Genomic DNA, 26672 nt, shown 5'->3' on the forward strand with positions numbered 1-26672 from the left:
AGTGACCCCCCCCCCCAAATTTATCATACTATTATTGTCCTTCACTATTTTAATTCTTTCTACAATTTCAGAAGTTCGGTGCCCTAGAAATTGAGTTAGATCATCAGAAGCCATATTTATGAACAATTCTATTTCATAATTTCAGTGAAAACTATTTACTTTTGTTCCAGATGGTCAAACTACTCTTGTCCAGAGGTGCCAATATTAATGCTTTTGACAAGAAAGATAGGCGTGCCATCCATTGGGCAGCATATATGGGTATGTACTTTTTTCTTGGGTGGGGGGTTGAGACAGGGTCTCTTATAGCCCCAGCTGCCCCAGAACTCACTACATAGACCAGGCTGGCCTCCATCTCCCAGAGATCTGCCTGCTTCTGCTTCCTAAGTGCTGGGACTCTTTAGTATGTGTAGCAGTATGCCTGGTAAGTGTGTACTTTTTGAATTTATTTTTTGACATTATATATTTAGGAGGACATGTGCATTTTAGTTCTTGGCATTTGGTTAATGTTTCTTCTAATGTAATGATGTTATGCCATATCTGAGATTGCTGTCCAGACAGAATAAGTAAGAGAGACTTGCTTCAGCAGAGTACACTGAATCCAGTTTATAAAAGCTGAAATGTTTTTACCTCTAAAAGGAGAGATACATCAGGCACTGGTCTAGGTTGTTTCACTTAAGATTGGGTTACTAAAAGCTGTTCTCATACCCTTCCTCCTTTTTATTGGAATATTAAGGTATAAGTCATTATGGTACATTAAGGAAGCCACTTACTGAATTGGGGATATAGCTGAAGTGATAATGTTTGCCTAGCTCACACGAGGCCTCAGGCTCAATCCCCATCACTGCAAAACAAAAAAAAAAAAAACACTAAACTATACTTAGTACTTTGGACTAAGCTCTGGGTTAAATCTGCACCATCATACTTGGTTTCCATAGCAGTGATTTCACAGAAAGAAACTGATGCCTAGAATACAGAGTTTTCTGCTGTAAAATATGTTTTAGAAAATCTTATGATTGTACTTCTAATGCTAATAAAGCTTATGAGTAAAGTAGAGCAGAGATAGACCACCTAAAACCTATGTAGAGCATCAGCAAAACATTAATTTGTTCTTGAAATAACTTGGAACGCCAGGGAGGTAGATCAGCCTATCTTAACTTTTTTTTTTTTTAATGCCCAGAAATAACAGCACAGAAATGTTGGTCTCTGGGTACTAAGACCATGCAGATAGAAACAGATCTCTAAGCATAATCTACCGTGGACCTTGAAGTTCTTTAAGGTGGAGTTGTGCCTCTAGGAAAAGGCCAAGGATATTGCTATTTGTTTTTGAAGTTTTTTAACCAGAGGTTAAAGAACTCCTCTATTCACAGCTGTGGAGCTCGGAGCTTATTCTCTTCCTACCAAAGGCTGTAGTTCTGCCTCTCCAGTTGTTTATCTAGTTAGAAAAGTCATACATGATGAATTGTTGTACCTTCTATGTGATAATAGACTCACTCCATGATTTCCCATCACACTACTTGATTACAGAGACATCCAGCTAACCATTCTTCCAGGTGCAGCTTGTGTTCATTACTCTTAAGCACTTGGTTACATCTTTTCATGTCTCCCATTTAAAAACTTAAAAGACTATTCAACGGAAGATAGTTAGCGTTATGAACTATAACAGGGAGGGGCTGGAAAGATGACTCAGTAGTTAAGAACACTTGCTGTTCTTCCAGAGGACCCAGGTTCAATTCCCAGCACCCACATGGTGGCTAACAACCATCTGTCAAGCCAGTTCCAGAAGATCCAACATCTTCTGACCTCCGGGGGCACTGTAAAATAAAATATATTTTTGAAAAAGGGGGGAGGGGTTGCTGGAGAGAGAACCCAGTTGGTAAAGCAAAGCAAGCATGAGGACCTGAGTATGGTTTCCCCAGCACCCACGTAAAAGCTAGATGTGTTGGCACTGGTCTGTAACCCTAGTGCTAGTTGTAGGGAGTGGAGACAGATGGATCTCCAGAGTTCTCTGGCCCACTTGTCTAGCCAGTGATTTCCAGGCTCAGTGAGAGACCCGTTCTCAAAAAGTAAGGTAGAGGGCAATAAGGAAAAATTTGATATTTGATATTTGACCTCTGGACTCCACATGATGTGCTCTCCCATTACACTGGCTAGTTATCAAGCCTCAGAGATTTGCCTTTTTTCACCTCCCCAGCACTGCGATTACAAGTGTACCCCCACCCCAAGGGTGCCGTTTTTATCATGCGTTCTATTTTGATAGTCAGTACTCGAAAACTTGGTGTTCTGCTCCAAAAATGTAGTCCTCTACTAATTTAATGGACAGTTTTCTTGTGTTAATTGAAGATAAAGTAGCCAAATGCTTGTCTCCTGGGTATCCTAAAGTCTTGTACACATTATAGTTTTCTAAGTCTTGAGACTTTCTTGAATATGCAGTTGCAGATTATTTGTCAAGACAGTTTAGAACCGGCTAGTCTATGTCATTTTAAACTGCACACTGTATATTTAATACAAAGGTTTATACAATGAGTCTCATGTACTAGGCCTTTCACATTTGAAGAACTAGGCTTTGCTAAGCAGCTATGAAGTGACAACCACAATAATTTTGTGGGCTGCCTATAGTTGAACTGCTTAAATAATTGAATGTGTGGATCTTGGTCTGGACCTAGCATAACTTTGGTGTCCCCTTGAGCCACTTGCTAATGATTAAAAAGGTGTTTTGTGTTCTGGAGATCACAGTACATGTCTTGGTCTGCCTTATGTTCCTATAGCAGAATACCTGAGGTCAGATAGTTTATCATGAGCAGAAATTTATTGCCTTACAGTTTTGGAGTTTGGGAAATCCAAAATGAAGGCACTGGCATGTGATAAGTGCCTTTCTCTTGCACCATAACATGACCCAAGGCATTAGAAGAAAGAGAAGAAGTTAAATAACCTGTTGGGGTTGAGGAACAACCCAGTCAAGTCAACCTAGTCAAGTTTATCACTGGGTAAAATAATAAGTTGTCTTATTTTTAGTTATTCTCTTCTACCGTTTGTCAAAATCTGAGTTCTTAGATTTCCCCCCGAATCCTCTCTTGAATCTCGTGAATTACAGCATTTATTGGTTAACATCATGCATTACAAACTTAATGTGCCATTTTACCTTTCTTAAAAGGTATCCAGAATATATTTGATAATCCTATATGTTTATCTTTTCAGGTCACATTGAAGTAGTAAAGTTACTTGTGTCTCATGGAGCTGAAGTCACGTGCAAAGATAAGAAATCTTACACACCTCTCCATGCAGCAGCCTCTAGTGGAATGATCGGTGTAGTCAAGTATCTTCTAGATCTTGGAGTTGATGTAGGTACATAGATTAAGCAGTATAAATAATGGAGTGTTGTGTATTTTATTACTGTATTGCTGTCAGAAGTTATCTCAGGTTGAAAGATGAGTAATATTGTTCTCTTTTTACCACATCTTTATAGTCCTTCAAATAGCTAGAATACTGATATGATCAAGATATGTAATTAGTCAAAGTTAAATTAGTAAAGAGTTAAAACCCATTTCAAAGGTGAATGATTCTCCCAGAGTTGTTTTTTCCCATCACATTTCAGGCACTGTAGCACTGTTTCTTCTAGTTCTATGGAAGCAAACAGATCAGACACACTTAGAGTAGGTGGCTGTGATATTGTTAGTTTGCTTAGCCTAGTAAGTCAGATAACTTCCTTTAGATGACCATAGCAAATCATAGGAGATAATTGGCCGAGTAGTTAAGAACACTGGTTGTTCTTGCAGAAGACCCGGGTTCAAATCCCAGCACCCACATGGCAGCTAACAACTGTCTGTAACTCCAGTTCTAGGGAATTCAACAGCCTCTTTCTGTCCTCCGTGGGCTTGCATGACACGGGTGTGCTTACCTACATGCAGGCAATACACGCATACACATAAAAATAAAATAAATTTTTTAAAAAAGGTTTTTTGTTGTTGTTTGTTTGGTTTTGACCCAGTGTTTTGGTGCGTGCCTTTAAACCCAGTACTCAAGAGGCAGAGGCAGATTTCTGTGAGATCCAGGCCAGCTAGGGCTACAGGGAAACCCTGTCTCAAAAAAATTTTATTTTATATATATAATATGCTTTGCTTTTTTTTTTAATGTGTATGAGTGGTTTGCCTGCATGTATGTAAGTGCACCTGTGTCGTGCAATGCCCACAGAGGCCAGAAGTTGGTGTCAGATCCCCAGGAACTGGAGTTACAGTTCTTAGCTGCCATGTGGGTGCTGGAAGTCAAACCCAGATTTTCCTCAAGAGCAGCTAGTGCTCTTAACCTCTGAACCATCTGTCCAGCTCCATTTTTATTTTTTAAAATAACACTTTAGGGCCAGGCATGGGGGTGCATGCCTTTAATCCCAGCAATCAGGAAGCAGAGGTAGGCAGATCTCTCTGCATTCAACCCAGCCAGGTCTTCATAATGAGTTCCAAACTAGCCAGGAATACATAGTGAGACTTTGTCTCAAGTAAATAAATAAATAAAATGGAACTAGTTGCCTTGTGGGTACTAAGAACCAAATCTGGGTCCTCTGAAAGAGTAATTAAGTGCTCTTAACCACTGAACAGTTTCTCCAGCCCCATATTCATTATTTAAAAAAAAAAACAAAAAAAAAAAACACTTTAGCATTATAAGCCTCATCTTTGTGTTGTTCCCTTTTTCTGTAACTTCAACAACCACAGCATTCCTAAAATAGCTTACAATAAGCAGAATGAGTTTAACTTTCATGGTTTTTTTTTTTCCTTTGAATAGATGAATGAACCAAATGCCTATGGAAACACACCTCTTCATGTGGCCTGTTATAATGGACAAGATGTTGTTGTGAATGAGCTCATAGACTGTGGTGCTAATGTAAATCAGAAGAATGAAAAAGGATTCACTCCTCTGCACTTTGCTGCAGCATCAACACATGGAGCACTCTGTTTAGAACTTCTGGTTGGCAAAGGGGCTGATGTAAATACGAAGGTATGAAACAATCAGAATCTATACTTTAAGTAGTTTACTCTTTAAAAGCATATTCATAGCAGATACTATCCAGCAATGAAAAGGGGCTCCTGGTAAACTTAAGAACATGGATAAATCTTTAAAAATATAAAAAATATTCTGCTGTGGGGCTAGAGAGATGGCTCAGAGGTTCAGAGCACTGACTGCTATTGCAGAGGACCCAGGTTCGGTTCCCAGCACCCACATAGCAGCTAAAACCGTCTGTAACTCCAGTTCCCAGGGATCCAACACCCTCTTCTGACCTCTACAAGCATTGCATGACATGGGTACACTTACATACGTGCAGGCAATACACTCATACACATTAAATAATGAATAAAATATTTTTTAAAATTATTCTGCTGAGAGGAAAAGGTTAATATGCTTTCCACCTGTGTAACATTTTAGAACAGATAGAATTCTACTTGTTTGGAGTTCCAGAATTTATAGTTGAAAGTGGGGAGGGGGGACCCAGAACAATTGTTGTCTCTGGGAAAGAAGCATCAACTAAGAAAGAGGCAGGAGGAAATTTTGTAGGGTAATGGTAATGTTCTGTATTTGTGTAGGCCTTTGTATAATTCAGATAAGCATTTGTGAAAATCCACTACGTGTAGTACTTATAGGATTTGTACTTTGTCAAGTGTAAGCTTCGATTTAGATGGAAAAACTAAATCTTGAATAATGGTACACTGAAGTACGATGCGGTGATGATGTCTGCAACTAACTTTAAACATCAGTGAATGGTTGGTAACATGATGGAAGGCGTGATAAAATGTTGGTGGGATTTAGATGATGTGTATGTGGGTAACATGCTGTAATACTTTTGTGAAATTTCTTAATGAGATTTTTCAAGTGTTAGGAAAGAAATACCATCAAGTTGTTATACATAGAGTATTTGCTTTTGGTTTTTTGTTCACAGTCACTTTAAGGAGTAAGCATTTTAGAAATACATTTAACTTTAGGAGCCAAAATGAATTTGCTTTCACTTTGTAATTCTCTTGAGAACCATAGGTAACCAAGATTTCAAGCATTATTGTTTTATGGTACATATCATTTTAGATTGTCAAAAGGTGCTTTCATTGTTTCTTCCTGTATTGATTCTTCATTTTATCCTCTGCGCACCTGGCAAACCCTCTCTTGTGGACAGAAGAAAACCACAGTCAAAATGGAACCACTTTGGATTAGTTTTAAAAAAAAAAAAATTAAGCTTAAAATATGGGTTACAGAGAATTTCAGCTCCTTTTGTAGGTATGATGAGCACTGTCTTACCTAATTTCAGTGAAACCACTGACCCACTCAGGAGCTAGCAGTAAATCAACCTAGTTCATTTCTTTAAATTGCCATCTCTCAACTAAGGAACAAAATTTATTTATGCCATATCCAAGGAAGGAAGAACAGAAAGTATCCTTTGCGCCTCTATTACACTTTGTCTTTTTAAAGAATTTAAATTTATGGACTGGGGAGATGGTTCAGTCAGTAAAATGCTGGCCACACAGACATGAGGACCTGAATTTTGATCCCTAAAAGCTACATAAGTAGCAGAACTAGGGAGGCAGACACAGACATAGTCATTGAGCTCTAGGCTAACTGAGAAACCCTCTCTTGAAAAACAAGATGGAGAGATGGTGCAGCAGTTAAAGGCTGAGGCTCAAACAAGCAGAAAAAGACAAAAATAAGGTGAATGGCTCCCGAGGAACACCCAAAGTTGTCCTCTGACCATGTGCATGCATTAGACACAAAAACAAAAATACACAAAAGAATGTACTTTTAAAAATAGGCATAATGGCCAGGTATGGTGGCACACGCCTTTAATGCCAGCACAAAAAAGCAAAGCATATTATATATACATATATATCATATATACATGTGTATGTGGACTTATGTATACTTACAGTTCTTAAAGTCAAATAGGGACATTTTTATGGTTTAATTTTTAAATATTGATGAAAAGTAAAGTTTGTCGGGGGGGTTGTTTGTTTGAAACATAGTCTCACCGTGTAGCCCTGTCTGGCCTGGAATTCGCTGTGTAGACCAGACTGACCTTGAACTCATAAAGATATACCTGTGTCAGGGTCACAGTGCTGGGCAAAAGGTGTGTGCCACCATGCCCCACTTGGGTTTCAGCCACTCATTTTACCTTAAGAAATTCTTGGCTAATCAGGACCAAAAAATAGAAATTAATTCTTGTGGAAAATGATCTTTATTAAAAATAAAATTTTTAAATTTATTCTTGATGGCCCTCAAGCAAAGACCACATTCAATTTTTTTTCAGTCTCTATGAGAACTCTATGATAAAATAGTTAAGATCATTTGTATCCTTTCTGTGCATTTCCTAGAAATGATGAAGCCTTGCCTCTATCATTAGTTATTATAAGCTTTCCAGTTGTTTGTGTCTGTATTAAATAAAACCTTTATTGCTATTACTTAGGCATGAGTGTTTCATAGAATTTGATGATAATGAGTCACCTGGTTCATAGCATTGTCATTGTAGTTTTCTGTAGTACCTGTATTTATTTCTAAGTTTATCTTTTCTTTTGAAATTTAGAATTGAGAATCTATTCTGTAAGAGATTTAGCTTTTAACTGTTCAAAACAGGAGACCTCTTTGAAGTTTTGTCCTTAATGATTTAGAAAATTCACTTGTGGATTTTTTTATATCACAAGATTTAAAGAAAAAAAAAAAAACAAAGGGGTAAAATTTATTATTTGGATTTGAGAGTAACAGCCTAAGGCTGATGCCATAGGACTTGCCTTAACCTTGCCTAAGGAAGTGTGATAACCATTTCAATTCAGTTGTATGAATTTAGAGCCAAGTTCCATAGAAACATTTTTGTGTTGATGACTTCTGAATCTGTCTAGCTCTCAATTGTACAAAAATTTTTGATAGCTCTGAGTTTTCAGCAAACGGGAGTATTAGTTCCCAATGCCTATATTTCCTGTTGTCAGTGTTTGTTGTTTATTGACTAAGGGGATAAACCCTTAACATTTAACCCATTATAAAGCTTAAATTTGCTAATCATGTATTTTCCACCCTTCTACTACTTTTCTTCATACTCTGCTCTCCATTTTATTGTTTCAGACCTTAAGTTGTAAATTGTTGAATTGAAATGTGAATTTAAGTTTGTAATAATTCATTTCCTAAACATTCAAGTTGATGTCTACAAGAGCAGTAAAAGTAAATGAATGGGCTCTAAAAGACAGTTTATCATTTAGTTTTTATAACTTTCCTTAACATGAACTTGACTTTTGATTACTTTAGTTGCATCATGAACACCCTTTCTACCTGCTGTTTCTTTTTCTCCCTCTGAATCTCTGTATTTGGAGACAAGGTCTCCTTTACTCCATGCTCACCTTAACTTGCTATGTACCTGGGATTAGCCTTGAACCCCTGAGCCTCTTGCCTCTACATCTAAAGTGTAGAGATTACAGGCACATGCTACCACACTCTATAGCCCAACTGGCCTCAAATTCTTGATCTTCTCCCTCAACCTCCTGAGTGCTGGGATTATACACCACCATGCCCAGCTGCTCTGTTCTTTTCTAAGAAAAAAGTTTGGTCAGGTATACAGAATATACCAAGTTAAATTTAAACAATAAACTGCTGTAAATATATACCTTTTTGTTGTTACTGACTTCAGTAACATAGGAAAGCAACCTCCCAAGTACTTCTGGTCTTCTGTTTATTTGCCTTACAACCTGACTTCAATCCCTGGAACCTGCATGGTGGAAGAAGACAACTGACTCCTGAAAGTTGTCCTCTGACTTCCAGATGTGCACTGTGACAAATAAGCACACACATGTAAAAAATAAATAAATGTAAAACAATATAACTCCTAGTTTGATTATTTTGATTATTTTAGATAGTTAGAAACTGTCTCCGTGTTGCTTCTCCCATTCAGAAAGAAAGAAATAATGCCCTCCCACAGAGTTAAGACAGAGTTTTCAGTTGGCAATCTGAATTTCTTCTTTGTATATTAAGAATATTTTTTAACATTTATTTATTATTTATTTATTTAGAGAGTGTGTGTGCGTGCTTATAAGTAGAGGTCAGAGGACAACTTGCAGGAGGCAGTTCTCGCCTACCACATGTGTCTTTAGGATCAAATTCAAGGACTGAAGAGATGGCTCAGTGACTAAGAGCACTGACTGCTCTTGCAGAGAACCGGGGTTCGATTCCCAGCACCCACATGGTGGCTAACAACCATGCATAACTCCAATTCCATGGGAATCTCATGACCTCTTCTGACTTCTGAGGGTATTGCACAACACGGGTACACTTACGCATATGCAAGCAATGTATTTATACACATAAAAGAAAAATAATAAATTTATTTTTTTAAAGGATCAAATTTAGTCACAGGCTTAGCGGGAGGCATTTTTGCCCACTGAGCTATCTCACCAGCCCAGAAATAATATATCTATCTCATAGAGTTACGAGGTTTTAAATGACTGGTATATATGAACTATGTCTAAACTTGTGCCTGAAGCATGTTTACTATATTTAAGAATGCAAACTAAATATATATCTTCCAAATTTCACTATATTATGAATCCCAAATTTACATCACATTTTTTTGCTTTGTTTGTTGTGGTTTTTTTTTTTTTTTTTTTTTTTGTCTGTTAAAATGGCTGTAAGTTACTGTGCTAGTTGTCAAGTTCTGATAATGGAAAAAATGGCTATAAGTAAAAAATTAACACTAAATTAAAATTTATCATAGGCAACATTTCTTTTTTCACATTTTAAAAAATAATTTATTGAGAATTTCATACAGGCATATAAGCATATAAGGTGTTTTGATCAAATCCATGCCCACTCCCTCCCCTCCAACTCCTCCCATATCTCCCCATCACTTTTTTCTGATAATTTCATGTGCTTTCTTCTTTTATTTATTTATTTATTTATTTATTTATTTATTTATATGGGGCTTTTGGCTACCCTAACACTTCCCCCTCTGAAGAGGTAACCCTGAAATATTTTAAGGATTAGGTAAGAGCTCCCAAATTCTTTGGACAGTTTTGGCCTTTAGAACAGAGTATGTTGCTAAGCGGCCCAAGGATATTTTGACTTTTAGCCAAGAAACTGGCTCCTTTTCTTTGGGGTATTTTTACCCTAACTGCCTAGCCAATTCCTACCTCCTATTCTTATCACATCATCCTCTGATAGAGGTTACCCAACTTGCAAATAGGGAATCGGGATGCAGACTGCTCTCACTTCTTCCATGCTGAACAGGGACGCAGGGTGAGGCAGTTGGGGTACCCCTTCAGTGGCTCTATCTAAAAGACTCCCAAATTGCATAACTTATCTGTAGGGGCAAAAGAAAGTCCTTGAGTGGTGAATAGGAGATATGAAGGAGAAGCAAAGACAAGAGTAATTAGCATTACAAGTTCTAGACAGGGAACTAGAAAAAAGTCAGAACGGCAGATTTCAAATATTCATATTAGAGTCCATTGGAATTTCTTGATGAGAGCTTCCAACAGCATCCCTCTGTTGGGTTCCTCATTTTTCTTTTGTCTGCCAAGGCTGGACTGGAGAGTGATGGATTCAGGATTTGTTTTCAGGCATTTTGATAGCTGTTGGAGTGGTTAGAATCAGTGTCACTTCCCTCTCAAAGGCTTCTAGATATGGTGAGAAAACAAATTTGGCCATCATTTTAGAACAATAATGGGTTGTCTCCCTTAGCTACAGGTGGACACTGCAGTATTGCAGACCAAGATTTGAAGTCTTACATCTGAGCAGCACTTTCTGATAGGAACAAAATCATCAGTGAGAAATAATTGTCTAAATAACTTTTTAAAAATATTTTATTATTTTTTATTTTGTGTGTATGAATGTAGTCCCTGCGTGTATGTGAGTGCACTCCTGTCATGCAGTGCCACAGAGGTCAGAAGAGGGCTTTGGATTCCCCTGGAACTGGAGTTAAGGACAGTTCGTAGCCGCTGTGTGGATGCTGGGAATCGAACCCAGGTCCTGTGCAAGAGCAGTCAGTGCTCTTAATTGCTGAGCCATCTTTCCAGCCCCCTAAATAACTTTTTATACGGACCTAAACCTAATGTCTGAAAAGTGTAATCCCTTGAACTCTTAAAGAAATACACTGGTCATTTTACTCTTTGGTTATACTTTCCTTTTGGGTGTTTAAGACCATACAGTCGGCCCAAATAAATCAGTTTATTTTTACACTTAAGGTTCTTTGAGGAGTTGTTCCTCAGGGGTCACATGGGCTTGGGAGGAGCCCCTGGCTCCTTTCTTTTACCAGTTCCATCTATGTAAAGGTAAGTCAAAGGTCCTGCTTGACCATGGGTGGCTTCACTTGGAAGCATAGAGGAAATGTTTCCTCTGAGTTGACCCTCCTCTTTGTAGACTGGACACTGGTTCAGGTCCATCAGATGGGGTCTCCATGACCTCCCTGAACAAGAGGACAGGTGACTCACCACAGTTACAGGACATTTTGAGAGATGTTCCGTAGCCCATAGGGATTTTTTTTTTGGGGGGGGGGGGTCTTTTTGAGACAAGTATTCCCTGTAGCCCCAGCTGTCCTGGAACTCATTATGTAGACCGGGCTGGCCTTGAACTCACAGAGATCCACCTGCCTCTGCTTCCCAAGTGCTGGGATTAAAGGCGGCCTGGCCTGGGAACATTTTTTAAAGCATGAAACTATAGAATGCTTTTGTTAAACTATTTTTATGTTTAAAGGAATGGCTGACACATTTTTAAATATCAAATAAAAACAATACGTTTATAACAGGCAAAGATGAGTTATATAAATGTTTTGCAGTTATTTTATTTTCTCTGTGAAACTGACCTAAGTGATCTAGATGGTATTATCCTTGTTTGCAGTTGAGGAAGTAAAAGCTTAAAGAAGTTAGACAACTTGTCCATTTGTTATCTCCAGTGGCAAAGCTGAGATTCACACCAACAGTGCTCGTATGCCAGACTCTGAGCATGCATACACGCTTTCTCTTCTCACAGTCCCTCCAGATGATTAGAAATTCTTTTAAGTTCCTCTGCTTCAGAATTCATACAAAAGTGTAGAAACACAATGAGCGTGGTGGCACATGCCTATAATCTCAGCATTTAGGAAGCTGAGGCAGGAGGACCACAACTTCAGAGCCACTCTGGGATATGTAGTAAATTTGAGGCTATACAGTGTGACCCTGTCTCAAAACAAACTATCAGAATTGTAGAATCAAATACCTAGATGACTGTTTATGATAAGTAGTACTCCACATGACATGAGGATTTGTGTAAGGTTTGTATGAACTTAACACATTTGTGACAATACATTTACAGAAGGTGTGCTGAATAATGCTGCGGGATTAGGAGCACAAAACTGTTTCCTTTTTGACTTTAGGAACAAAAAGACATTGCCTAACTCAGAAGGAAAAAAAAAAAATACCACATTGCTCAGGGATTGTTTTTCTTTGCATTTGAAGCTCCTTTAGAATTTCTGCTTGAAATGCAGAAATGCACAGCCAGCCATTCTGATTATTTTAAATAATTTGAGGAAATAGCTAACAGTATTGGTTACAGATAATTATAGACAAACTGATACATGGTTTTTAAAAAGAATTCTATTTACTTAAGGGGGTAGGATCCGGGGTTTCATAGAATGAAAACGTTGGTGAAAGGTGAAATTTTGAATCTTAAACTATGAAAAGCACGTTGTGACTATGTCACTTCACATTATGGTTACATCTGTTGAATCATTCATTTTCCTGTGCTTTAGTTTCCCTACCTGTAAATAGGAATGGTGTTTACATTGTACTATATAGTGCCACACGAATATAAACCATAAGCGTGGACAGTTTGTGTATTTGTGATTTGATACACATGCTAGCAAAAAAACAAGCTCATACTTTTGAACAGCTGATTTACCTTAGTAGACTTCAGTTAATCTTTCTTCTTGAGTAATATTTATAAAAAACAAAAAAGATATCTAAAGTACAACTAAGGAATGCATATTCTGGGTATAGCATAGTAACTGGAATTTTTTATTCCATTATTTCAGAGTAAAGATGGGAAAACTCCACTACACATGACTGCCCTCCACGGTAGATTCTCCAGATCACAAACCATTATCCAGAGTGGTAAAAAGTATTTCTGTTTGTCTTTTTAATTTCTTAATGTAGTTAAAAAAAATAATACAAAATGAATGGTACTGAGGAATTGTCATAGCACTCTATATACTGTTAAGGTTTTTGTTGCTGATCTTTTGAAAGTCAGCAGAGTATAAAATATCATGAATATACTGTGAATGTGTGTCACTTTTTTTTTTTAATTCTCATTTATAAACTATGATTTCATTTCCTCGCCCTTTTTTTGCATGCAGGGGTAGTAGGGAGTCTCCCTGTATAGCTTGGACTGACTTTAAATTCACAGTCCTCTTACCACATGCACCACATTGCCATCTATGAACTGTATTTCTGTAGCAGTAGTGTTGACCTTTTTTTTTTTCCAAAATTGCTAAATGGAAAATTGCTGTTCTACATGTAATATATGTTAATACGTACTTTGTTGCATTTATTCTCTGTTTGAATGCTTTGAGCTATTTTTAGGGTTTTAGTTTATTTTCTGCACTTTATTCTCTTGGGTTTGAATTAGTACTTGGCAGGCTAAACTTTGAAATAAAAGTAATTTTCACATAGATTATTGCAAGTCTGTGTTTCTCAAACCATGTTCCAAAGGACTATTGGTTAATAGTTCTCAAGGTACTATAGTTGCTATAGATTTTGTTGGCTTTTTTCAAAAATCTTTTTTTTTGGGGGGGGGGTGCCATAGTGCATGTGTGGGGATCAGAGGACAGCTTCAGGTGTTGGCTTCTTGTCTTCCCCTTGGTTTGAATCAAGTGCCTGTTGTTGGCTGCAGAGAATGCCAGACTAGCAGCCTAGAAGCTTCCAGGGGTTTTCTCATTTCCACCTGCCATCTTGACACAGAACATTGGGATTACAGACATGTGTTACCACGTTCAGCTTTACATGGGTTCTAGGGAATTGACTTGGCTCCTCAAGCTTGCATAGCAAGCACTTTACCCACTGAGCCATTTTTCCCAAGCTCTTTAGTGACTCTGTTGCTAGAGCTTTGTAACAGAAAAACTTAAGAATACGTTCATGATCAAATAATTTTTAAAGTACTATGAGCAAGCCTCTTCGTGAAGTACAGAGTAAGCACATTAACGCTCTGAAAAGTGTTGCTCTTAAGAAATGTGTTTAACATATTGGTCTCCCACTTTATTGAATCCCAGAACCCATTGTTATTTTAGAATATATTTATTTAGCCTGGCATGGTGGCGCATGCCTTTAATCCCAACAGGAGCGATTAATCCTCTCAGGAGGCAGAGGCAGGTGGATCTCTGAATTTAAGGCCAGCCTGGTCTACATAGTGAGTTCCAGGACAGCTGGGGCTACCAGGAGACCCTGTCTCAAAAAAACGAAAGCAAAACAAAAAAGAGTGTATTTATTTAGGTCCTATGCTGAATTCACTAAACTGTTTTAAACATAAAATTGATAGCATGTTTATCATGCTATGAATGAAATCTAGCTATAACTAGAATTGCTCTATCTTAATTTATGCTTAAACAGCATTTTACATTACATTGCATTTAAGTTTGTGCTGATCTGTATATAGTCTAGTATATGACACTGTGTCTTTCATCACAGGAGCTGTAATTGACTGTGAGGATAAGAATGGAAATACCCCTCTGCACATAGCAGCGCGGTATGGCCACGAGCTGCTAATCAACACTCTCATTACAAGTGGTGCTGACACCGCCAAGTAAGTAGTGCTTGCAGAGGTGTTGATAGCTGTTGCAGGGACGCAGGAAAGGACGTCAGCTGCAGTTTTCTAGATATTTCAAGTGGAACTGTCAATTTTATCCTCGATATTATAGTATTGGGCTTTTCCTTACCATGTATTGACAGTGTGGTAGATTTTAAATGTTCAAAGTACAATTTACTTAATTACCCAGTGTAGCATATTTTAACATTTTATTTAGGTCTTTTTCTCCAGCATAAGTAATACAAAGTTTTGATTGGAAGTATAATTTTTATGATCCGTTTATATTTAACCCCACAGTCACAAAAATTATACACAACAAATGCTTTTCTTCTACACCTGTAGATAATGGTTTTCAGACTGCTATGCAAAAATCAGGGAGTCCATTGTTGCCACTGCAAAGGATCCCCTGCCACCTAATCCCAGCTCTTTTAGTCAGAAAAGTTCACTGTTCTTTAGATTAAGTACTAAAGTTTTTCTATACATTTTGTGGGAAAGATAAATTCTTCTGTATATAATCTGCAGAAGTCAAGATCTACTTAAATTGGTGTTTCTCATGTGTGGCACATGTGTATGTATTCATTGGCAAACATGTAAGCTTTCTATACATTCATAAATGGTATGTGACTATTCACATGGTCTTTGCAACTTAAAATTTAGCAATGTAGATAGAAGTTTGAGTGTTTCACATTTCTGTAGATCTAGTTTATTTTACAGAATTATTCAAAGATGCGCACATTAATTCTCTGATTTAAAGTCAAGTTGCTTTCAAATTTTCACCATTACAAAATGAATGAGATGAACATTCTTGAACACATTACATTGCATAAATGATTTTAAGTTGTAGGATGGTGTGGGGAAGGAGTTTTGCTCTCTAAGCAAATACCCAGAGACATTTTTGTTTGGAGAAGAAGGTATTAATGACATCTAAGTATAGCTCAAGAATGCGCCTGAACATTCTTCATGTATAGCGTAGACCACAAATGCACAGTGAATCCATAATGACAATAATGCTGAAGTTGGAAAATCCTGCTTTTAGGGAAAAAAAAAAGTAGTTTGGCCCATTTTCTTTGTTTGGCCTGATTTTCTCCACAGTATTGAGATCTCTGTACTTAGCTAGTTATCTTTCACTTAAGTAGTGTCTTCATAATTTATTTAAATTACTTTATTTTTGTGTTGTAATGAAATTTATACCTTGTTCACTTTAGACGTGGCATCCATGGAATGTTCCCCCTCCATTTGGCAGCCTTAAGTGGTTTTTCAGATTGCTGCAGAAAGCTTCTTTCTTCAGGTAAGAGGAACCTTCCCAAACAGGTTTATTTGTGCTTGGTCACTCTCTAGGTTTTCTCAACAGCTTTAGGAAATGTTTTGTTCTTGTAATTTCTTCCTCTTTGTAAGTTGGTGAAATGGGATTTGGAATGTTGATAGGGCAGCTTCTAGTCAGTGGATGGTAATCTTCTTAGATTGTCCCTTCATTTAAGCCTAGAAGCAAAACACAGCAATTGGCATGTCTTACTGGTTTGCATCTCCATTTTAAGAGTTGAGAGCCATTCTATGAACATCTTGTAGGCTCATGAAACTGTTGATTTAATATACATAGTTTAAAATATTATAATTATAGTTGGTATATAAGAAAACTGGATAGATTTCTGTCAGTTTTACTTCAAATTATGATCCTTATTAAATGCATTGAATTATTGACTACATGATTTAATTGATTTTTAAATTATGTTCTCTTTCTCAATATTAAGAAAGTTACCAAGTACTGAAGGTTTTGTTGAAAATATTAAGAGTGAGATTGACCAACCTTTTTGAGTTTTTATTTATTCATATAAATACATTTATTTATATGTGTGTGTGTGAGCAAATTCATCATTGAGGTTTTCTTTAAGTCAATATCCATAAGTGGTCATATACCTGTTTTCCATGAACGAGAATACTTAAATAGCTTCCCAGTGTTAGTAATACCTACATGGGACAAAAATTACATACTGTCTCTTTTGGAGGGGGGATTTATAAAAACTTAACTGTAAAGCCAAGGCTGGCCTTGAATTTGTAACCCTCCTGTTTCTGCCTCCCAAGTGCTCAGATTACAGGTATGGACTACATGCCTGGCTAAACAGCTTTACTGAGATATAATCCATGTGGCACACAATTCACTAATTTAAAGTACACAATTCAGTATTTACCTCTACTGATATACTTTGTATAAAATTGTCTAGCATCATGTTTTGTGGCTGTTTTTTTTCAATTAGCAAAATACTCTTAAGTGTCATCTTTGTATCCATATCAATACTTTTTTTTCCTTTTCTGAATAATATCTCATTGTAACCCTATAGCCTTTTAGTAATTAAGAGCGGTTTGCTTACTTGTAACATGTTTCACACTGTGTTGCCAAGGCTCAAGCGATCCTCCTGTCCTAGACCAGAGCAGCTGGGACTATGAGACAGGAGGTGTGAGCTACCTACCACTCGTGGTAGAGCTCCAGCACTTGTAAAACTACCAAACCATTCGTGGAGCTTTTTGGTAATGTTTTATGTTATTAGTATTTTTTTTTCTTCATTCATTTTGTACTTGCTAGAATTCATGGGTTTGTTTGGGATTGAAATGTGATATTTGACATTTCTTGATATAATTATCTTAATGGAAAATAATACATCTATAATATATAATAGACAAGATATATTCATTCTTACAGGATTTGACATAGATACCCCAGATGATTTTGGCAGGACCTGTCTGCATGCAGCGGCAGCTGGAGGGTATGTTATTAGTATTCTTATTTCTTTAAAATGGTGCCGGGCAGAGATAATGGAAATCCCAGGGGAGGGAGACAGGAAACAGATAGTCTACTATGGCTGTGTATGTGTGTAAGTATACCGTGTGAGCAATACTCCACAGAGGCCAGAAGAGGGTGTCAAATCCCCTGGAACTGGATTTATGGACAGTTGTTAGCAGCCATGTGGGTGCTGAAAATTGAACCTGGGTCCACTGGAAGAACAGCAAGTGCTCTTAATCACTGAGCCATCTCTTCAGCCCCAAAATTCTACTTTTTATAAAAGAAAATAGTTCTTAGATGAGAGTTGATGAAATGATGAGAACATCAGAATGTTGTGGAAGTTCTGAATTACACCCTGTAATGGTATTTTTGAAATACCATGGTTGTGCCTCTACTGAGAAGAAGTTTTGTGATTAAAACATTTTGGACTAAATTTCATTTATATTGCTTTTGAGTTTTTAGATTTTAGACGGGGTCTTGCTATGTAGCCAAAGCTGGCCTCCCAATACACAGTCTTACCTCAGCCTCTGAAGTGCTGGGGTTATAGACAAATGACAAAAACTCCTGGTCTCTAGCATGGTTGCTAATTTAATGCTTCTGATAATTTATATTTGTGATAAGCCATTTAATTCATGATTTATCAAAAAAGATATTTTGCAAAAGCTTTATTTCTAGCAATAATTTCCTAAAATTTCCCCAAGATTTCAGAGGACAAGTGTGCTGAACCAAGAATGCCACCAAGCCAGTCTACTTGATAGATGGTTGTGAGCTTATGTAACTCACTTCCTTGTTCCGCCAAGACACCAGAGGACATTCCAGTTAAAAGTCAGTTTTCATGTAACTTGACTGACAAGAAACAACAGACTTAAATGTGTCTGACCATCTGATCACACTTAATCCTTACTGGCCATGATAATGTGCCATGTTGATGTTTAAGCTTGTAAAACTAAATTGTAGCAATACCCATGTATGTATCATACATGTATGTCCTATGAGTTTAACTAAGGGTATATCTGAATAAGAATCAAAATGTAGGAATCAATGGGGAAATTGACTTGGCATTTTTCTGTGTTTTAAGGATTTGAGGGTGTTTCATTTTGTTTTGCTTTAGTTCATTTTAATTTAGTACCTTAAAACCACTTAAGACATAAAATTGCTGGTTTCCTAAAACTTCCTTAAGATCTCTTACAAATGTGTTCTTCCTTCTCAGCTTAATATGATTCATTTGTTACTTCCTTCCATGTGCCAATATGTATGTGTATAGCTATTTTTAGGTACTAAATATGCATTTTAATGTTTTTTCTTCATAAAATATAAAGTAGCCCTTATCATAAAATCACTGACAATTACATTTTTAAACTCCCTCTCCCTCACCCCTACCCCAACTAGAAATCTGGAGTGCCTAAACCTTCTGCTGAATACTGGTGCAGACTTCAACAACAAGGACAAATTTGGGAGGTAGGCCCTGATCTAGTTCCTCTGTAGAACCTACTTAATGGTTTGCTTGACCTTCTAGCTGACTTCTGAAAATGAACTAAATGATACAGCATCTTTTGCATTGTGATCATAATTTGTTGAGAATCCTGACTAGAGCTGGGGATATGTGGTTCAGTAGTAGAGCATTTTCCTCAAATGCACAGTCCTGGGTTTTATCCCCAATACTGTAAAAAAGAAAAAAAAAATTTTTTTAAGGATAGAAGGGAGCCAGTAGTGGTTCCTTTAACTCCAGAGGCAGAGATAGGCAGATCTCTGTGAGATCAAGGCCAGCCCGATCTTCCTGATGAGTTCCAGGTCAGGTGTGGCTATGAGGAGACCCTGCCCCCCCACCAAAGGGGGAAGAGCTGGAAAGATTGCTCAGTGTCTAAGACCAAGTTCAGTCCCCAGCACCCATGTGGTAACTCAGAATAATTTGGTAACTACAGTTCCAGGGGTTCTAATGCCCTCTTCTGGCCTCTGTGGACACCACGCGTGTACATGGTACACATAGCTTGCATACAGGCAAAATACTCATATATATAAAATAAAAATAAATACTTTTTTAAAATAAAAGGAGCAAGCATGCATATGTACACCAGCCAGCTAAGGCAGTATTTTCTAAGTATTTATTCTCTGCCTTCTAATTGGGTTCCTCCCATAGTCCATACTACCTCTATTCGTGATACTTCTCCTCCCATAATTATGGCCATGGAAATTTAAAACTCCATGGTTTTCAAGAAACTCTATATGTCTTCAAGAAACTCATAGTACCTAGAACTTTCCCAAGCCTTTATTTTGTGCAAGTTCCTACTTCCTGTGTCTGGTTACTGACACGTCTTACCATATGTCCCACTGCTAAAGAGCAAGGAAATATTTGAGTGATTTTTCTTTCCTATTCTCATATACATCCATCTAGCCCCCTGAGTACAACCTGCAAGAAAGCACTTTAAAATGGCAGAACCTCCTGCTCTTCAGCCAATGTTGTCTCTTCAGCCCCTGGTCTTGTTGCTGCTAGCATTTGTAGTTACAGCAGTTGAAGCTCCTATTATCTATTCCTACTTAGATCGCAACTAGACATACCAAATGCACTGTAACCAGGAAAGAATAAAATGCAGTTTGAATTTGTTTGAGAGACATAGGTGGCAATATCATGTCCTCAGGTAAAAGCTGTATTTGACAAACTGATGCGAAGGTATGTGTCAGAAGGAAATGTGTGGATGTATGTATCTGTTTGTATGGTTGTACCAGTGCAGAAGAGAAAGAAAATAATTTCATATGAATGATAGGAAGTGAGAAATGAACAGAAGAAAACTAAAACTATTTGACTGCATGACTCCTTTGAGAAGCAGGCTGATCTTACAAACCTATTAATAGGAGGAACTAATGACCCCAAAAAATGAAACATCACTCTGTTAGGCTTTGCAGTGCTATAGTTTTATAACTAATTTTCTTTCAATTTGTAGCAAGTTAGGCATTCCATACAATTAATAGCAAAGAGGGCTTTTGAAGTATATTCTGTTGTAGAAGCTTTATAATTCCAGAGTTAACTGCTTTTATATAATCTCTAAAGTATTACCCAATAAGGCAAAATAATGTTTTGCTATCATTTTCTTGGTAAATGTCTTAGAGGGAAAAAATTATACTATAAAGAGCTGTGAACATTCTGTTTGTTATTTGATGAAATCATAGAATTAACATTTAGTAACATTCTGTTTCACATTGATAATCAGAGAGAAATCAGCTATGATCATTCAGTCCTTAAAAATCAAAACAGCCAGGTGGTGCACGCCTTTGATCCCAGCATTCAGGAGGCAGAGGCAGGCGGATCTCTGTGAGTTCAAGACCAGCCTGGTCTACAAAGTGAGTTCCAGGCTAGCTGGGGCTGCAGGGAGACCCATCTCAAAAAGACCCAAAATAAACAAAAACAAAAAAAGAAATCAAAATAGTATACTAGCTCTTCTGACTAGGAAATAGTCTTCAAGACTGCCTAATTTTCTGCTCAAGAAATCTGATATTACTGCTCAGGCCTATCAAGCCTTCTTTTTAGACTTTATATATGGTAGTGTGAGTGTAGGGCTTTCTGTAAATACAATGTGTATAAATGGGTCAAATAAGGGTCAGCTATGCTCATGTTTGCAAATGTATGTTCTTGACTTTTATTTTTCCTGTGAAAATTTGGTCACAAAAGATCTCCACTGCACTATGCTGCTGCCAACTGCAATTATCAGTGTCTATTTGCCCTTGTGGGATCAGGAGCAAGTGTGAATGACCTTGATGAAAGAGGCTGCACCCCCTTGCACTATGCAGCAACATCTGACACAGATGGCAAGTAAGTACCACATGGGCAAGAGAAAGAGGATTATTGTTTTTATAAATTGGCATTTTCCTGTGAGTAGCTGTTTTACTACAAGTTTGGATTTCCTGTTTATCTTTCCCTGAATCCTTAATTTATGAAATAAAGACATTTCATAATTATTACTAAGCCATATCTGTTACTACCTGTTGTAGTTTGGTTTCTCTTGCTGTAATAAAACACTGACCAGAAACACCATGAAGGGAGAAAAGGGTTTATTTTGCTGTGTCCTGATCACAGTCCATCAATGAGGGAAACCAGGGCAGAACTGAAACAGAAACCATGGAGGAAGACTACTTCCTGACTTTCTCACCCTGGCTTGCTCAGCTACTTTACTTATACAGTCCAGGTTGACCTGCCCAGGGGATGGCACCACCCGCAGTGGGCCCTCACACATCAATCAGCACTTAAGAAAATGCCCCACAGACATGTCCACAGGCATGGTGAAGTCAGTTCCCCATCAGAGGTTCTGTCTTCTGAGGTGACTAGTTTGTATTAAGTTGACAAAAACTAACCAGCGCAATTCTTCTGAGCATCTTGCTCTTACTGAAAAATCTGGTGGTGGAAGACAAAGGTTCCCTCTCATTCTCCCTATCACGACAATATATTAATAGCACTTCATATTTTTTTTTTTACATTTGAAGGGAGAGTGAACAAACACAGTGTTAGAAGAACTGGTAGAGATGGGAATGCATGTATACTTAAGAGGCAGAGTTCAGATTTGCAGGGAAGCCTTATAAATTGAGTAGAAATAAACTGGAAGAATCTGGCACCTCGTGGGTACATATTGCTTAAGTGAAGTATTATTAGATGGTAGGCTGAGTAAAAGTTAATCAAGAGTGAATGGGTAAAATGAAAGGGTAAGTGCTACATAAACTGCTTCATAAGATAGCCCATTATCAGACCCATTGTAGTGCTTCTGTAGATTTATTTTTCTCCCCTAGGAAAAATTTAACTCGTTGACAGCCAACAAATCTTCAGTGTCTATGGTATTCCCCATATGTCTGAGTAAGTTAAGAGTAAAAATGTTAGGAAAAATAGTAATGTCTAGGAAAAGATGTTAGAAAACATTTATCTATGAAGTTGCATTTAATACAGCAGTTTTTTTGTTCATAATTTTTTAGCCTTTAAAAAATTGTAATTCAAGCTGGGCATGATGGCACACACATGCAAATTCATGAAATATTCCATATTTTTTAAATCATAATTCAGACTGGGTAGATGACTCAGTGAGCAAAGCACTTGACCACACAAGTGAGTATCCATATAAAGCCAGATCAGTAGCACACGTCTGTAATTTTAGCACTCCTAAAGTGAGATGGGAGGCCCAGACAGGAAAATCCCCAGAGGCTCACAAAACAGCTAGCCTGGCACACTCAGCAGCAAACCCTAAGAGAGCCTGTCTCAAAGGTCACAGATGAAGGCTAACACCCAGGTGTCCTCTGACCTATACGTGGGTACCAGGGCACAAGCACACCCATACTCAAGCATGTATACTATGTGCGCATACAAGGTTTTATTTCATTTATTATTATGTATGCGTTTCTAAATATGGGCACACAAGCCACAGAGCACATGTGGAGGGAGATCAGAGGACAGTTTTCCAGTGTCACTTCTTCCACCGGGGATTGAATCGTCATCAGGCTTTTGTTCAAGTACTTTGACCCACTGAACCAGTTCTTGGGAATCCGATGTTCTCTTCTGACCTCCACAGGCATTGCATGACATGGGTACACTTACATGTAAGCAATACACTCATATACATAAAATAAAAGTAAAATTTGGGGAGGTCTTTTTGAGACAGGGTCTCCTCGTAGCCCTAGCTGACCTGAAACTTGCTATGTAGACCAGGCTGGCCTTGAACTCACAGAGATCCGCTCGCCTCTGTCTCCTGAATGCTGGGGCTAAAGGTGTGCACCACCACGCCCAGCTAAACAAAATATTTTTTAAAAAGGGAATTATTATTCAAAATTAAGAGGGAAATATTTCTTTAAATTTTATTTTACTTATTATTGTGTGTGTGTTTTTATATGTTGTTTGTGTTGGGGGCTTGTGTGTGTATACCAGAGCACACTTGGAGGTCAGAGAACAACATATAGAGTTGGTTCTCCCCTGCCCCAAGATTAGCTGTTCATTCAACTGTGCTTGATGTCTTTGGGAGTCAGCACTAAGAGTTGAAACTGTTACATCCCTTTATAGGAAAGAAGACTAGAAAGGAAAGAGGGCTGCCAGGTGTAACAACACTTGTGTTCTTCTAGGCTGGGCTTTGACCAGCCATGGATTTGTGAGCTTAAATAGATCTGAATTACCATCACAACTCAAAATCGTAGGGAGTATTGGGTGTAATTGAGGAGTTGGAACGTTTTAAGTGATTTGAAATGTACTCTGACTTACGCTTGTACTTAATTGAGATGAAAATGTTTAGCATTAAATGAGGAAAGTATAATTGGGAAGAATAGCTTAATATTGCGCTATAAATATTCTTCTAGATTTTCTGTACATATTATCATTTCAAGGGAAAGAGCATATAAAAAATCATTTTCTAAATATTTTTATTATTTTTATTGTATGTGTATGCGTGTATTGCCTGAATGTAGGTAAGTACACCATGTCGTGCAATGCCCGCAGATGACAGAAGAGGCTGTCGGATCCCCTGGAACTGGAGTTATGGACAGTTGTTAGCTGCCGTGTGGGTGCTGGGATTTGAACCTGGGTCTTCTGCAAGAACAACCAGTGTTCTTAACTACTGAGCCATCTCTCCCACCCAAGAATCTTCATTTCTTAATCCTCTTGAAATTTGTAGTCAGGAAAAGTCATAGTAGTCTCCCTCCCTCTTATTTGCAAGTTAAATCTTTTTTAATATTTTATTTATTTTTATTTTACATGTTTGCATGTGTTGCCTGCATGTAGGTAAGTGTACCCATGTCGTGCAGTGCCCATGGAGGACAGAAGAGGCTGTCAGATCCCCTGGAACTGGAGTTTCGGACAGCTGTTAGCTGCCATGTGGGTGCTGGGATTTGAACTTCGGTCTTCGGCAAGAACAGTGTTCTTAACCACTGAGCCATCTCTCCAACCCTACAAGTTAAATTTATAGCCTAGATTTTTCAAGTAATTTTTTAAATCCCACTCACAAAATCACTCAGGTTAAATTATTGCTGTAATTTCTTAACCTCTGTGTTGCAACTTCTAGGAGCATTGAAGACTATAAGACCAAAGGGACTAGTCTTGGCTTTACTGTCCTATATAGCAAGTCATGTTATTGCAACCTTTGGTGCTGTAAACTTAAGTCACCATAAGTCATGCATTGGGACATACTCCTACTTGGAAGCATGTGCTTTCCTTAAATAAATCTTTCCTTTAGTATTCACATATCAGTGAGTTACCTTAACATAATTTGTTCTACCAGTAGATTCTATCTTGTACTAAGGTATCAGTAAGAGAGAATATTTTCTGTTTTATCACTTACATTTAGAGAACTTGATTAGAGTGGTATGTTTGTGTGTACATAAAAACACAAATACACACCCACACACATGTTAATGCTTTATTGTGAAATGTTTGTTTTTTTAATAAGACTGTCCTACAGACCTGTGGGTCTTTTCCACATTTTATCCAGCACTGTCCTCTGAATTGGTACCTAGGAAATCATTGTACAGTTAGCTTATACAGGGGCTGGAGAGATGGCTCAGTGGTTAAGAACACTGACTGTTCTTGCAGAAGACCCAGGTTCAAATCCTAGCACCCACATGGCAGCTAACAACTATCTGTAACTTCAGTTCCAGGGGATCCAACAGCCTCTTCTGTCCTCCCCAGGCATTGCATGACACGGGTGCACTTACCTACATGCAGGCGTAATACTCATACACATAAAATAAAAATAATAAAATGTTTTTAAAAACACAAGTAGGTTATACATTGCCTGAAAGCAATTCCTACTTAAATGGATGTTACTTGGTACCATTGATAGTATTATAATAAATAAAAGTTCTGGCATTGATTCTTCTTTAGACATTTCAGCATTAAAGAAATAAGGGGTAAGAGCTTGACAGGTGGCTCAGTAAGTAAGAATGCTTACTGTGTGTATGGAGCGTGCAGCGACCAGACAACTCCATGGGGGAGAGCACTTCCTTTATACCTCTCAGAGAGCAGAGAAACAGCAACCAGCAGGGGAAGTCAGACATCTTTTATAGGTAGTGAGGTGGTTAGGTAACTTTCCATGACCCAGGCTGGGCAGTTTAGATAAGGATTGGTTGGTCTCCCAGTAAGCAGAGGGACTTCCCCAGGGCTAAGTTCAAACCTGCCATTTTAGGAGCCTGCCGGGAACCTAACACTGCAAGTGTGAGGACCTGAGATAGGATCCCCAACACCCACTTTTAAAAAGCTAGACTTGACTGCACACAACTATAACCCCAGCACTGGGGGATGGAGAGCTAGGACAGAAGCAGCATTAGCCTTGGCACTGGGACTTGCTGGCTTCCAACCTAGCCAAAAAATGGCAAGCTCCATGTTCAGTGAGAGAATAAGGAGGAAAGCAGTAAAAGATGACAACACCCCCACCAGTGTCCTCCTGGCCTCTGCATATGCATAGGTGTGTATTCCTGGACACAACATATACACACATGTATACACCACACACATAAATTCTAAAAAAGAAGGGTTAGTATCAAAAGAATGGCAAACATATATGTAGAATTACTATACGATCAGTTACAGTGCTGTGGGTTCATTTGCATTTGACTTTATATAACATTTGTTGGGGAGACATGAATTTTTTTAATTAGTGTACAAAATAATGGGTGGCACCATGCATGTATACTGTGCTCATACTCACTAATCACCATGCATGTGTACTGCGTTCATGCTTACTAATCAGGCACATATACTGCACTCACATTCATCACCATGCGTGCGTACTGGGCTCACACTCATCACCATGCATATACACTGGGCTCACATTCATCGCCTCCCATTACTCTCTCCTGTTCACATTCCACCTAAAAACCCAGAAATGAGGAGTGTTTGACTATATAATTCTTTTTACCCTAGGAGTAATTAATAGTTGGATAAATCTATTGGAACTCCAGAGTATCACTGAATAAATTTTATGGGTTTTATTTAGTTGGTATCTCCATCCTTGTCCATCAAATGAATTTGGGACCAATTTCACTATAAAGGCGAAATGACTTTTCAGCTGGGTGTAGTAGCACACGTCTTTAATCCCAGCACTCGGGAGGCAGAGACGGGCAGATCTCTGTGAGTTCAAGGCCACCCTGGTCTACATAGTGAGTTCCA

The 26672-nt window shown here is 38.0% G+C and overlaps 1 protein-coding gene across 8 annotated transcripts in view; it reads left to right on the top strand.

Moving 5' to 3' along the window:
• Nucleotides 1-26672, top strand: part of Ankrd28 (ankyrin repeat domain 28) — a 183828-nt gene that overhangs the window by 123058 nt on the left and 34098 nt on the right. For all 8 annotated transcript variants that reach the window (XM_029554521.1, XM_029554520.1, XM_017802412.2 and 5 more), the window contains 9 exons: nt 171-258; nt 3196-3338; nt 4774-4986; nt 13010-13088; nt 14658-14772; nt 15981-16063; nt 17471-17534; nt 18941-19009; nt 21216-21356. In XM_029554521.1, coding sequence (XP_029410381.1) covers nt 171-258; nt 3196-3338; nt 4774-4986; nt 13010-13088; nt 14658-14772; nt 15981-16063; nt 17471-17534; nt 18941-19009; nt 21216-21356 — 995 coding nt within the window. The remainder of the gene's footprint in view (nt 1-170; nt 259-3195; nt 3339-4773; nt 4987-13009; nt 13089-14657; nt 14773-15980; nt 16064-17470; nt 17535-18940; nt 19010-21215; nt 21357-26672) is intronic.

The sequence above is a fragment of the Nannospalax galili genome, unplaced genomic scaffold, assembly GCF_000622305.1.
Source record: "Nannospalax galili isolate Female #2095 unplaced genomic scaffold, S.galili_v1.0 scaffold364, whole genome shotgun sequence".
NCBI lineage: Eukaryota > Metazoa > Chordata > Mammalia > Rodentia > Spalacidae > Nannospalax > Nannospalax galili.